The following is a 12944-nucleotide window of genomic DNA, read 5'->3' as shown; positions in this document are numbered from 1 at the left end:
TAAATAAAATTCCTCAGTTTCAACATCTGAAATGTTGTTTTTGTACTATTTTCAATGAAACGTAGGATTTCCATGATTTTGAAATCTTCACATTCTGTTTTTATTTATGTTTTACATAGTGTCCCAACTTTTTTGGAGTTGGGGTTGTAAAAAGTTCAAATAACCATGTGTACTTAAGAGTAAATAAGGTTTTTTTTCTGTGTTTACATGTCACTTTATTATTGCATTCAGTTTACATACATATGCATACGTGTGTTACACATAAGAGACGGATTAGAGGTATTTGTCTCTGGTTTCATGTGTTACATGGCGGATTAGTTTGACCCTGCAGTAGCACTGAGCACACCAGAGAGCTCAGTGTGAGATGAGGAGAGACAGAGAGACAGGCACCGGACTCGAATATTAAACCATCCAGACCAGGTATGTAAAAAAAAAAGTGAACATATGTTTTCTTATTCTTTCTTTTAAGAAGAGAGAAAGCAGGGTTTTCTATTTTTTACATGAAAACCAGTGACATGAAGTGGCTTCATTTGGTTTCTCTGCTCCTCTCTGTCTCGACAGGTACAGTTTGGCATGTGTTTATCTGTAATTTAAGCTGAACCTGAAATCAAAATTAAACATGCTGAGATGTAAATAATGTACTTGCTTGCTTACATTTAAATTTAGGTGTTTTTTTTTTTTAATGGCTGCAAAATTTAGTGAGTGTTCTAAACTAATCTTTAATTGTTTGTTTATAACTAATGAAAGCTCATACCCATGAAATTTAACAAAATGCATCAAAAGCCTAACATGTGATTGACAAAATAACCAGATACAGGAAGTTGAGATCAAAACTTTCTGTCACATGATAACATAGAGTTATTACACAAGCTTGACCTTTTCTTCACATAGATCACTTTATCTGATTATCTATTTATCGATATTCACTGATCCTCAACCAAAGTCTTATGACATACAGTATTTATTATTTATCATTATGTCAATTAATCCAGGGATTACATTAACACAGAACTGTAGTATATACAAGGTAAGAATTTATAAACTCAGAGGTGGAAGAAGAGATGTAATGTCTGTTTACAGTACTAGAGGTGGAATATCACTCTGTTTTTAGCCTGCGTGACACATTCATTTGATTGACAGCTTCAAATGTCCATGTGATTCTTAGTGACTTTCTTTGCTGCCCTTGTGGAGATTATTGCACATCTGTTATGGCTGATTTATATGAAAGAACAGAGCCTTTGATCAAAGGGCATGCTGTTAACAATCATTTAATAATTTGTGCTTAATAATTAAATTAAAAGGCGGCACGGTGGTGTAGTGGTTAGCACCGTTGCTTCACAGCAAGAAGGTTCTGGGTTCGAGCCCAGCAGCCGGTGAGGGCCTTTCTATGTGGAGTTTGCATGTTCTCCCTGTGTCCGCGTGGGTTTCCTCTGGGTGCTCCGGTTTCCTCCACAATCCAAAGACATGCAGGTTGGGCTAACTGGTGGCTCTAAATTGACCGGAGGTGTGAATGGTTGTCTGTGTCTATGTGTCAGCCCTGTGATGACCTGGCAACTTGTCCAGGGCGTACCCCGCCTCTCGCCCATAGTCAGCTGGGATAGGCTCCAGCTTGCCTGCGACCCTGTAGAACAGGATAAGCGGCTACAGATAATGGATGGATGGATGGATGGATGGATGGATGGATGGAATTAAATTAAAATTTAAATAATTGCTTTATGTAAATATATTTAACAAAAAGCAATTATTTACCCCTCCCCTTCCCCTTATCCCTGATCTAGTCGGAGAATTGAAAAAAAAAATGTTAATAGTGTATCCAGGCTGGGAATTGCTGACATGAGATACCAGTGGAAACTCAGAGAGCTTTTCCGGTAACTTGAGCCCTAATGGGATTTTCACACTTTTGTTTTGGGCTCGTCTCCAACAGCGTGAGAAATCAAGCTGCCAGAATACCATCCATCATACTCTAAACCTCCACCTCTGCTTCCACTTCACTTTGTTTACAGGGTCCAGATTAGCACTATCTAAATCTACCCAGTAATATTTCTTCTAATACATCACTTTTCATAGCAGACGTCACAAAACAGGTTTACAGAAAATAATACATTCGAGCTGACTTACAACTTTTCATTGACAATTTTATAGTACTCATTAATATATGCTATTTTGAACAGAACTGTGTCAGCCAGTGGTGATTATAGTGTTGGTGTGTTCTGTGTCGAGCAGGACTGGTGTGCGGCTCAGAGGTCGAGACTCGTCTAGTGAAAAACCTCTTTTCTGGCTATAATAAAGTGGTTAGACCTGTCAATCACTTTAAAGAAGCTGTGGTGGTCACCGTAGGACTGCAGCTAATCCAACTTATTAGTGTGGTATGATTTATTGTCATCACAATTACACAGATACTCCAATTTCCTGTACCGTTTTATTTATTGTATCATTATGAAATTTCACAGTACACAATAGCTGGTAATTTATACATATGTTCACTATTTAAACCTGTTTTTCAAAATGATAAACAGTAAACATATTGGTCTTTCTCTGACAGGATGAGGTAAACCAAATTGTCACAACCAACGTACGTCTGAAACAGGTACCTGTGTTTTGATTGGAATCATTTTCTATTTAGTAAGGAGGTCACACTTAGTAGAAATGATCTCTTCATGGATTGTGTGTGTGTGTGTGTGTGTGTGTGTGTGTGTGTGTGTGTGTGTGTGTGTGTTTCATGATGACTAAGCAATCCTTCTACTTTCCTTTAGCAATGGAAAGATGTGAACCTCCAGTGGAACCCAGAGGAGTACGGAGGAATAAAAAAGATCCGAGTTCCCTGCACTGACATCTGGAGACCTGACCTGGTTCTCTATAACAAGTATGACATTAGATCTGTTTTATTTTAGTCTTCTTTATTTGAACACATATGTAAAATGAGCAGACTGGATGAGCCTGAGCACCATGATCATTGCTCTGGTGTGGATTTGTGGATGTGTGTGCACTGCAAAAAATTGAAAACTGAATTTCAGGAGAAAATTACTTAATACTAGTGAAATTATCTTGCCGCATGGACAGATATTTTTACTTGATAAGACATCTTAGAATAAGTTGGTTGCAATCTAGAACTAGGTTTAATAATCTCAGAATTGGTGTCTTGTATTCTTCTAATAGGAAATGCTAGATCATTTCAACTATTTTCAAGATATTTTCACTTCCTAAGATATCATTTTTTGCAGTGTGTGTGTGAGAGAGAGAGAGAGACCTGTGGTGCTAATAGACCTACAGTAACCCATAACTACATCATCGCTTGTTTACCACAATGCATTATGGGTCATACCCGGGGTCAGCGCCACCATATTGTTTACTTTCACCTTTGTTAAACACTGCATTGTTCTGTCTAGCCAGTTTTAACCATCCCTAAAGTGAATTGCTATGTACCTTACTGTCTCCACAACAAAGAGAACACCTAATCTGAGCTTTTATCAGCTGCCAGTTGAAAAGAAGAGAAGAAAGAAATGGATAAGTTTAATCCACAACGAAAACCTTTGAACTGAATTGAAATGAACAAGTGTTTATAGCTTACATTTCTCTGGTGGGAAAAAGACATACTTAAACTGTGACCCAGCAATATTTCCATGGTCTGCTGAATGGCCTTCGGTTATAGAAGATTATAACAATCGACACTGTTCATCGTCTGAAACTAGTGACATTCCAAAGCCTGTAAAACAAAGAAGCATTATTCGGCCTTTACCTCTCAACGTACCAAAGCGCATGGCAGCCGAACAAGCCTGTCGGACCGATAAAACTTCCAAACCACAAAGGGTTCTCTTTCGGGTATGAAGAATGTTCAGTGTGTCTCACTAGCGCCATTTACTGAACATGACATGGCAGATCAGTGGGTTTCCAAAGGTTTTTTTTTTTTGTAATGTTTCCTGATATCAAGTTTTATTTAAATAATCACTCATTTATAAATGTTTTGATGCTGTTCATCTAGACCCGGGATCACAAAGCAATCTTAGACTTAAGTCAAAAGTTGATTTTTCATCATAGTTTCCCTTACTGCATCTGTAACTTTCATTGTGCTGGATCCAGATTAAGTACAAGGCTAAGATTTCATTAGAACAAAGCTTCTTAGAAAATGGTAAGGAATAACTGAAGATTAAAAGAAACAAATTTAGACTTGAGTCTAAGATTGCTTCAGGATCCAATATACGTCCTCAGAAATAAAACATTCTGGGATTTGATGTTGTTGTTGTACAGTGTGGTAGACTTGGTCTAGACTCTTACCTTCTCACCAAGCTTGATTTGGATTCCAATTTTCCTGCTGTAAACCCTCAACATGTTATCCACCTCTTTAAATCACCAATTTCATTGTCTTCCACGACAGAGCATGGCAAAATCGCCCCTCTCACATAGCTCTCACGTAAAATTAATCTGACATCCGTTATATCGCTCAACTACCGACCCCGGCTATCCCCCACAATGCACTGCGGTAAATAAGTGATGATGTAGTTATGCTTGGGGGCTATTGCAGTGCTGGTTGCCTGGCATACAGGTGATTATGATGGCACAAAGCAGAGCTACATCTATTCACCATATCCTCTTCTGTTTTCATTCACTTTCCATTTTCATCTTATCTATTTCTACTTTCTACTATTTCCCATTAATGGCCTTAGAGATCTGTTTTGAAAAGAATGTACTGAACCTCAAACTTTGTCACTATACTGAGTAAAGTTTGATTCTTGAGCCTCTTGGTGTAGATTTCTTTCTCTAGCTTATTAGATTGATCATGGTGTTTCTTTCACTCTTTTTGTGCCTCTGTAGTGCTGATGGTGACTTTGCCATTGTGCATGAAACCAAAGTTCTGCTAGAACATACAGGAATGATCACCTGGAACCCGCCCGCCATCTTTAAGAGCTACTGCGAGATCATTGTGCTTCACTTCCCCTTTGACTTGCAGAACTGCAGCATGAAACTCGGAACATGGACATTCGATGGAAACCTTGTCATCATCAACCCTGTAATACCATCACATTGGTTCAGTAACACACTCCGCCATTTTGTTTTTCTCTACTCACGGTATATGAGCTGCTAGTCTAGTAGTAGAGTAGCCAATCAGAGTGTGCGATTGCTCATATCCAATGAATGTGAATAGAATAATTTATGTTATTGATCAAAACTTCAGTGAAGTCAACCTTAATTAAATCTCAGTTGATCAAATTCTGATCTATTCACACTATGTCAGTTCACTGCCTCCTACATTGAATTAGCTTGTCTGTGGAGCCTCTTATATGATTGATCATCTCCTGTGTCTCTTAGGACAGCGATCAGCCAGACCTGAGTAACTTTATGGAGAGTGGCGAGTGGGTGATGAAGGACTATAGGGGCTGGAAGCATTGGGTTTATTATGCCTGTTGCCAAGACACCCCATATCTGGACATCACCTACCACTTCCTGTTACTGAGACTGCCTCTCTACTTCATCGTCAATGTGATCATCCCGTGCATCCTCTTCTCTTTTTTGACTGGTCTGGTCTTCTACCTGCCTACAGACTCAGGTATGAACTTGTGTCTAACACAAAGTTGGGTGGGTGGATGAGCAAACAGAACAGGCACTGGTTCGATGAAGATGCTGGTTGGTTGGATAAATACAAGGATGACTGAATGAATTTGAATTGTATTTGTGACTGGCACGAACAACCATGTTTGTGGCACTGATGTACTGTATATATGAGATGTGTGTATGTGTGTATGTAGAAGTGATGCTCTGTGTCTCAGCATGTCTTCTAGTCCAACTCTGCTCTAATGTATTATACATCACACATCGTTCTCAGTCTCCTGATTTTAGAAGTGCTCTGCTAGATGCCTGAGTGAGATAAGGGCTCTTAATTTGGTAAATCATCAGCTGAAGCTTGAATTAATAATCTGTGGTGTGATCCTAATGTTTCTGCCATATTCTTTACGCATGGTTGTATGTTTGTGCATTGTTATGTAGGTTTATTTTAGAGATGTTCCTGATTGGTGATATGAATAAGTGTTTCAGTGATTTTGGCTGGAACAGTCACCGAAAGGGCACCACACACACACACACACACACACACACACACACACACACACACACACACACACACACACACACGTTAGAGTCAGTATTGATTCATCAGCCTAAGTAGCAGTCTCCTTGTTCAGTGGACCATGATAAAGGCAATAGTGCAATCTCCATAATCAGTGCACAGTCCTTTCTATGTAATAGCTCGTGCTTGGAGAATCCTAAACAGCTGACCAGAGTGGAAATGAACCCCTTACTGAATTCCCAGGACTCGTCGGCTCCTGCACACATACATTCCTCAATTTTTATGACTGCGTACCTTTCGTATTAGTTTCCCTGCAGTCACTTAATAATCCAGAGAAGTTAAGATGCGTAACTGAATACAGTAATAAGCTGAGTTTTGAAGAGGGTTTGAAGCCAGGTCAACTGGCATAGCATATACAGTGGTGCTTGAAAGTTTGTGAACCCTTTAGATTTTTCTATATTTCTGCATAAATATGACTTAAAACATCATAAGATTTTCACACAAGTCCTAAAAGTAGATAAAGAGAACCCAGTTAAACAAATGAGACAAAATATTATACTTGGTCATTTATTTATTGAAGAAAATGATCCAATATTACTTATCTGTGAGTGGCAAAAGTATGTGAACCTCTAGGATTAGGAGTTAATTTGAAGGTGAAATTAGAGTCAGGTGTTTTCAATCAATGGGATGACAATCAGGTGTGAGTGGGCACCCTGTTTTATTTAAAGAACAGGGATCTATCAAAGTCTGATCTTCACAACACATGTTTGTGGAAGTGTATCATGGCACAAACAAAGGAGATTTCTGAGGACCTCAGAAAAAGCGTTGTTGATGCTCATCAGGCTGGAAAAGGTTACAAAGCCATCTCTAAAGAGTTTGGACTCCACCAATCCACAGTCAGACAGATTGTGTACAAATGGAGGAAATTCAAGACCATTGTTACCCTCCCCAGGAGTGGTCGACCAACAAAGATCACTCCAAGAGCAAGGCGTGTAATAGTCGGCGAGGTCACAAAGGACCCCAGGGTAACTTCTAAGCAACTGAAGGCCTCTCTCACATTGGCTAATGTTAATGTTCATGAATCCACCATCAGGAGAACACTGAACAAAAATGGTGTGCATGGCAGGGTTGCAAGGAGAAAGCCACTGCTCTCCAAAAAGAACACTGCTGCTTGTCTGCGGTTTGCTAAAGATCACGTGGACAAGCCAGAAGGCTATTGGAAAAATGTTTTGTGGACGGATGAGACCAAAATAGAACTTTTTGGTTTAAAAGACAAGCGTTATTTTTGGAGAAAGGAAAATACTGCATTCCAGCATAAGAACCTTATCCCATCTGTGAAACATGGTGGTGGTAGTATCATGGTTTGGGCCTGTTTTGCTGCATCTGGGCCAGGACGGCTTGCCATCATTTATGGAACAATGAATTCTGAATTATACCAGTGAATTCTAAAGGAAAACGTCAGGACATCTGTCCATGAACTGAATCTCAAGAGAAGGTGGGTCATGCAGCAAGACAATGACCCTAAGCACACAAGTCGTTCTACCAAAGAATGGTTAAAGAAGAATAAAGTTAATGTTTTGGAATGGCCAAGTCAAAGTCCTGACCTTAATCCAATCGAAATGTTGTGGAAGGACCTGAAGCGAGCAGTTCATGTGAGGAAACCCACCAACATCCCAGAGTTGAAGCTGTTCTGTACAGAGGAATGGGCTAAAATTCCTCCAAGCCGGTGTGCAGGACTGATCAACAGTTACTGGAAACGTTTAGTTGCAGTTATTGCTGCACAAGGGGGTCACACCAGATACTGAAAGCAAAGGTTCACATACTTTTGCCACTCACAGATATGTAATATTGGATCATTTTCCTCAATAAATAAATGACCAAGTATAATATTGTTTATCATTTGTTTAAATGGGTTCTCTTTACCTACTTTTAGGAGTTGTGTGAAAATCTGATGATGTTTTAGGTCATATTTATGCAGAAATATAGAAAAATCTAAAGGCTTCACAAACTTTCAAGCACCACTGTACAGTATATTAGTAACAATCCAAATCAGCAGACAAACCCAGGGTCAAAAACAAGCAGGGGTCAAATGTCAGGCAAATTCAAGGCAAAATCAAAATAAAAAAAAAAATGGCAGAAGCAAAAAAGTAAAAAACAGGAAACCCTTCTTACACTGGAATGGCAAAGCCTCACAAAGATACCCGAAGGAAGTGAGAGTTAACAGAAAACTGCAGTGGAAAAAAAAAAAAACTGGAGTAGGGTTTACTTAAAAAAAAAAAGAAAACTGTGACTAAAATTTAACAGACCATATCTTCAAGTAAAAGTTACTCCCAATTCTTGGTGGCTTTATTTAGAAATTCTTCAGTAAAGGTTACTTTGCAATTCCATGATTCAAGTATATTTTAATCATTCTGTCTTCGTTTGTAGAACAATATAGCACTACATTAAGCCATGGCTTTTAAAATGTATGACTATTACAATATTTTTCACAGATCACTGAACAAAATATTGAAGTGGAATTTACTCAAGTAAAGTATGGTAACAATTTCCACCGAAAAAAAAACTTAGTAAATTTATCTAAGCATATTTTAAGTGAGGCTTACACAGCAGCAAGGATTTTTCTCCTAAAAAATGAGAGTAAAAGTAACTAGCAACTTTCTTGTTTTATAAGTACGTTTTATTACAAATTTTAGTGACCCGAACTACATTAATCTAAACATTATCATTAGTACTTGTTGGTGGTTCTAACCGGAAGTAGCGATCTGAGATCGAGATGCTGACCTCTTCTGCTCCTCAGACCTGCTTGATCCATCCTGATGCCCTGTGTCTGATTGGAGTCTCATCATATCTCTCCTGTGGAGGAGGACGGCCCCATATGGACAGTTGAAAGTCGCACTTGGAAGACGCTCTGGACACTTACAGTAATGCTTTTATGGCTGAGGACTACAGTTGACTTGCTAACTTTCGGACTGCAGTTGTCATGAACAGTTTTGCACTCAAGTTTCCATTAATGAAGAGTTATAACATCAACGAAACTGACTTCATGTTAAAACTGTTAATGTTATAGTCATGTTGTCTGTTGTTGCCCAAATGAGGATGGGTTCCCTTTTGAGTCTGGTTCCTCTCGAGGTTTCTTCCTCATGCCATCTGAGGGAGTTTTTCCTTGCCACCGTCGCCACAGGCTTGCTCATTGGGGATAGATTAGGGATAAAATTAGCTCATGTTTAAAGTCATTCAAATTCTGTAAAGCTGCTTTGCGACAATGTCTATTGTTAAAAGCACTATAAAAATAAACTCGACTTGACTTGAAGTCGCAAGCCAATGAGTAAATGCATTCCCATCATCCTTCATTACGACTGAATTGACAGAACCCAAGAAAATTAATAAAGTAAATTGTGTGTGTGTACACACCATACACCTCACTGACAAACTCAAAGAAAACCACTGACACATTTTATCTTTTGAAACTTTCATAATACAATAGGCCTTAGAGCTGAAACAAAACAAGAAATATTGAAAACTGATCCATAATGAAATCAAAATAAAATCAGTTCTGCGAACAGATTTGCAAATTGAGTTCAAAAACCACGCCCCCACTTTAGTATGCAATCGATTCAAGTAAACATGACTTCTTTTTTCTCATTTTGTGTGCACTTGCAAAATAATAGTAAAAGTATCCCAAAAGTAAGTAAAATACACCATATACACTCACTGGCCACTTTAATAGGAACTTGTTCTTGATTCTAAGATTCCTGTTCTTGGCTGGCAGGAGTGGAACCCAATGTGGTCTTCTGCTGTTGCATGCTGAGATGCTTTTCTGCTCACCACAGATGTAAAGAGTTGCTATGAGTTTCTATATCCTTCCTGGGAGCTCAAACCAATCTGGCCATTTTCCTCTGACCTCTCTTATCAACAAGGTGTTTCCACCCACAGAACTGTCACTCACTCACTCAGTGGTTTTTTGCTTTTCGCACCATTCTGGATAAACTCTAGAGACTGTTGTGTGTGAAAACCCCAGGAGATCAGCAGTTTCTGAAATACTCAAACCAGTCCATCTGGTTAGCATGAACACCCATGCCACAGTGAACATCACAGAGATCACAATGTGAAGTTTGAAGTGAACATTAACTGAAGCTCTTGATTTGTATCTGCATGATTTTATGAATTGTGCTGCCGTCAAGGGATTGGCTGATGTATTTAGCCTACATGAGTTAATTTAGTACCGAACTTAATGCATTAAGTAATTCTAACAATTTGGTTTTTGTGTGTAAAAATCACAGGTTTATTTTTATCATATTTACTGAAACACTGAATCATTTTTGTTTATGAGGCTTGTAACTCAGAGTGGGTAAATCTTTGGATGTGTGTTTTTGTGTCTTTGTTGTTTCAGATGTGAAAGTATAGTTTATAGTCACTACAGTATATACTTCTATACTCTAGGAGTAATAAAGTGTTAACAAAATAGGTTCTGATGAAGGGGGTTTTATTTAGTTTCTCTTAGAGTGGTATGGTGGTGTAGTGGTTAGCACGGTCGCCTCATAGCAAGAAGGTTCTGGGTTCGAGCCCAGTGGCTAACGGGGGCCTTTCTGTGTGGCGTTTGCATGTTCTCTCCGTGTCTGTGTGGATTTCCTCCGGGTGCTCTGATTTCCCCCACAGTCCAAAGACATGTGGTTAGGTTAACATGGGGGCACTCTTGGACTGAAGTGCCCTTGAGCGAGGCACCTAAACCCCAACTGCTCCCCGGGTGCTGTAGCGCAGCTGCCCACTGCTCTGGGTATGTGTGTGCGCTCATTGCTCACTTGTGTGTGTTCACTGCTTCAGATGGGTTAAATGCAGAGAGGAATTTCACAAGTGTATGCCTCATCTCATCTCATTATCTCCAGCCGCTTTATCCTGTTCTACAGGGTCGCAGGCAAGCTGGAGCCTATCCCAGCTGACTACGGGCGAAAGGCGGGGTACACCCTGGACAAGTCGCCAGGTCATCACAGGGCTGACACATAGACACAGACAACCATTCACACTCACATTCACACCTACGGTCAACTTAGAGTCACCAGTTAACTTAACCTGCATGTCTTTGGACTGTGGGGGAAACCGGAGCACCCGGAGGAAACCCACACGGACATGGGGAGAACATGCAAACTCCGCACAGAAAGGCCCTCGCCAGCCACGGGGCTCGAACCCGGACCTTCTTGCTGTGAGGCGACAGCGCTAACCGCTACTCCACCGTGCCGCCCACAAGTGTACGTATGTGTCATGAATAAAGTTCTTCTTCTTCTTCTTAGTGTATTTCACAGAATGTCAGCATGTTACCGTCCTAAAAACATGCACAGACCTGGATTATTAGGTTTGAATTAAAGTATCGAATGTGTATCAGTCAGCCAACTGAGATAGGAATTGGTTAGCTTGATTAAGTACCGGTACATGTATAGACATACTTTTTCTTTCTCACGTTTATATGCTCCCAAACATATACCACTGGCATGATAGCTCATGTAAGTGTTTGGCCTTGTTAGACCTGTTTATATTTTTTGGATTGCAATATCCTCCTACATACATGTGTTTCGGTGAACTAGTTTGTGTTTATCCATAGCAACATAAAGCCTCTGCCAACTGTCCACTGGCCTTCACCCTGACCTTGAGGCTAAGTATATTGTGTGAAAACATTAAATGGTTATAAATAGTCCACTGTGAGGCGCCACTGTAATTTAGAAGCCTCTTTCATATATTTAGCCTGACTGATGGCCCCTCTACTGGTAATATTGAGGACCGAGAAAATATGTTGAGCTGAATAGCAGTGTTTCTCTATCTGACATGGCACCATGAGTGGTGAAACTGTTCATTAAAGACAGCAAATGATTTGTGTATGCACTGTGTGTGTGTGTGTGTGTGTGTGTGTGTGTGTGTGTGTGTGTGTGTGTGTGTGTGTGTGTGTGTGTGTGTGTGTAGGTGAGAAGATGACCCTCAGTATCTCGGTCCTGTTGTCTCTGACTGTGTTCTTGCTGGTGATCGTGGAGCTCATTCCTTCTACCTCAAGCGCTGTTCCTCTCATTGGTAAATACATGCTCTTCACCATGATCTTCGTCATTGCTTCCATCATCATCACCGTCATTGTTATCAACACACACCACCGCTCACCGAGCACACACACCATGCCTGCTTGGGTTCGCAAGGTGAGTATGAGAAGCAAAGTAAAATATAATTCTGTGTGCTAATTTTACTTCTCCTCTGTGATGTAATTTATTATTCTCATGTATTACACATACTAGTGCATCTCAAACAATTAGAATGCCGTGAAAAAGTTCAATGTTTTCCAACAGTTATTTAAGAAAGTGAAAATTTAAAATATTCTCAACTTGTTACATGTAAACTAAAATGTTTCAAGCATTTTTCTATTTTAATTTTGATTATGGCCTACAGTGCAAAAATAAAAAAAATATCGCAAAATATTAGAATGTTTCATTTCAAGTTTGAGTAAAACAGTATAAATACCGTGGATCTCTTGCTCTAGTTCAGTACATGCAACCACAATCATGGGGAAGACTGCTGACTTGACAGTTGTCCAGAAGATGATCATCGACACCCTCCACAAGGAGGGTAGGTCACAGAAGGTCATTGCTGAAAAGGCTGGCTAGAAAAGGTGCACAAGCAACAGGGATGACTGCAGCCTTGAGAGGATTGTCAAGAAAAGTCAATTCAGGAACTTGGGAGAGCTTCACAAGGAGTGGACTGAGGCTGGTGTCAGTGCATCAAGAGCCACTATGCACAGACATCTTCAGGAAAGGGGCTACAACTGTCACATTCCTAATATCAAGCCACTCCTAAACTAGAGACAATATCAGAAGCGTCTTACCTGGGCTAAGGAGAGAAAGAACTGGACTGTTGC

General features: G+C 39.8%; 1 protein-coding gene across 3 annotated transcripts in view; it reads left to right on the top strand.

Moving 5' to 3' along the window:
• The first annotated feature begins 334 nt into the window (after positions 1 to 334).
• Positions 335 to 12944, top strand: part of LOC132891299 (acetylcholine receptor subunit alpha-like) — a 34087-nt gene continuing 21477 nt past the window's right edge. For 2 of the 3 annotated variants that reach the window (XM_060928793.1, XM_060928795.1), the window contains exons 1-8: positions 335 to 420; positions 512 to 561; positions 2224 to 2366; positions 2543 to 2587; positions 2754 to 2863; positions 4810 to 5005; positions 5305 to 5542; positions 12008 to 12231. In XM_060928793.1, the coding sequence (XP_060784776.1) occupies positions 516 to 561; positions 2224 to 2366; positions 2543 to 2587; positions 2754 to 2863; positions 4810 to 5005; positions 5305 to 5542; positions 12008 to 12231 (1002 nt within the window). In that variant the 5' untranslated portion in view covers positions 335 to 420; positions 512 to 515. Of the gene's footprint in view, positions 421 to 500; positions 562 to 2223; positions 2367 to 2542; positions 2588 to 2753; positions 2864 to 4809; positions 5006 to 5304; positions 5543 to 12007; positions 12232 to 12944 lie in introns of those variants that run through there. The other variant, XM_060928792.1, reaches the window with a different exon arrangement.

This window comes from Neoarius graeffei, chromosome 9, assembly GCF_027579695.1.
Source record: "Neoarius graeffei isolate fNeoGra1 chromosome 9, fNeoGra1.pri, whole genome shotgun sequence".
Classification (NCBI taxonomy): Eukaryota; Metazoa; Chordata; class Actinopteri; order Siluriformes; family Ariidae; genus Neoarius; species Neoarius graeffei.
This window is presented reverse-complemented; position numbering and strand designations above follow the sequence as displayed.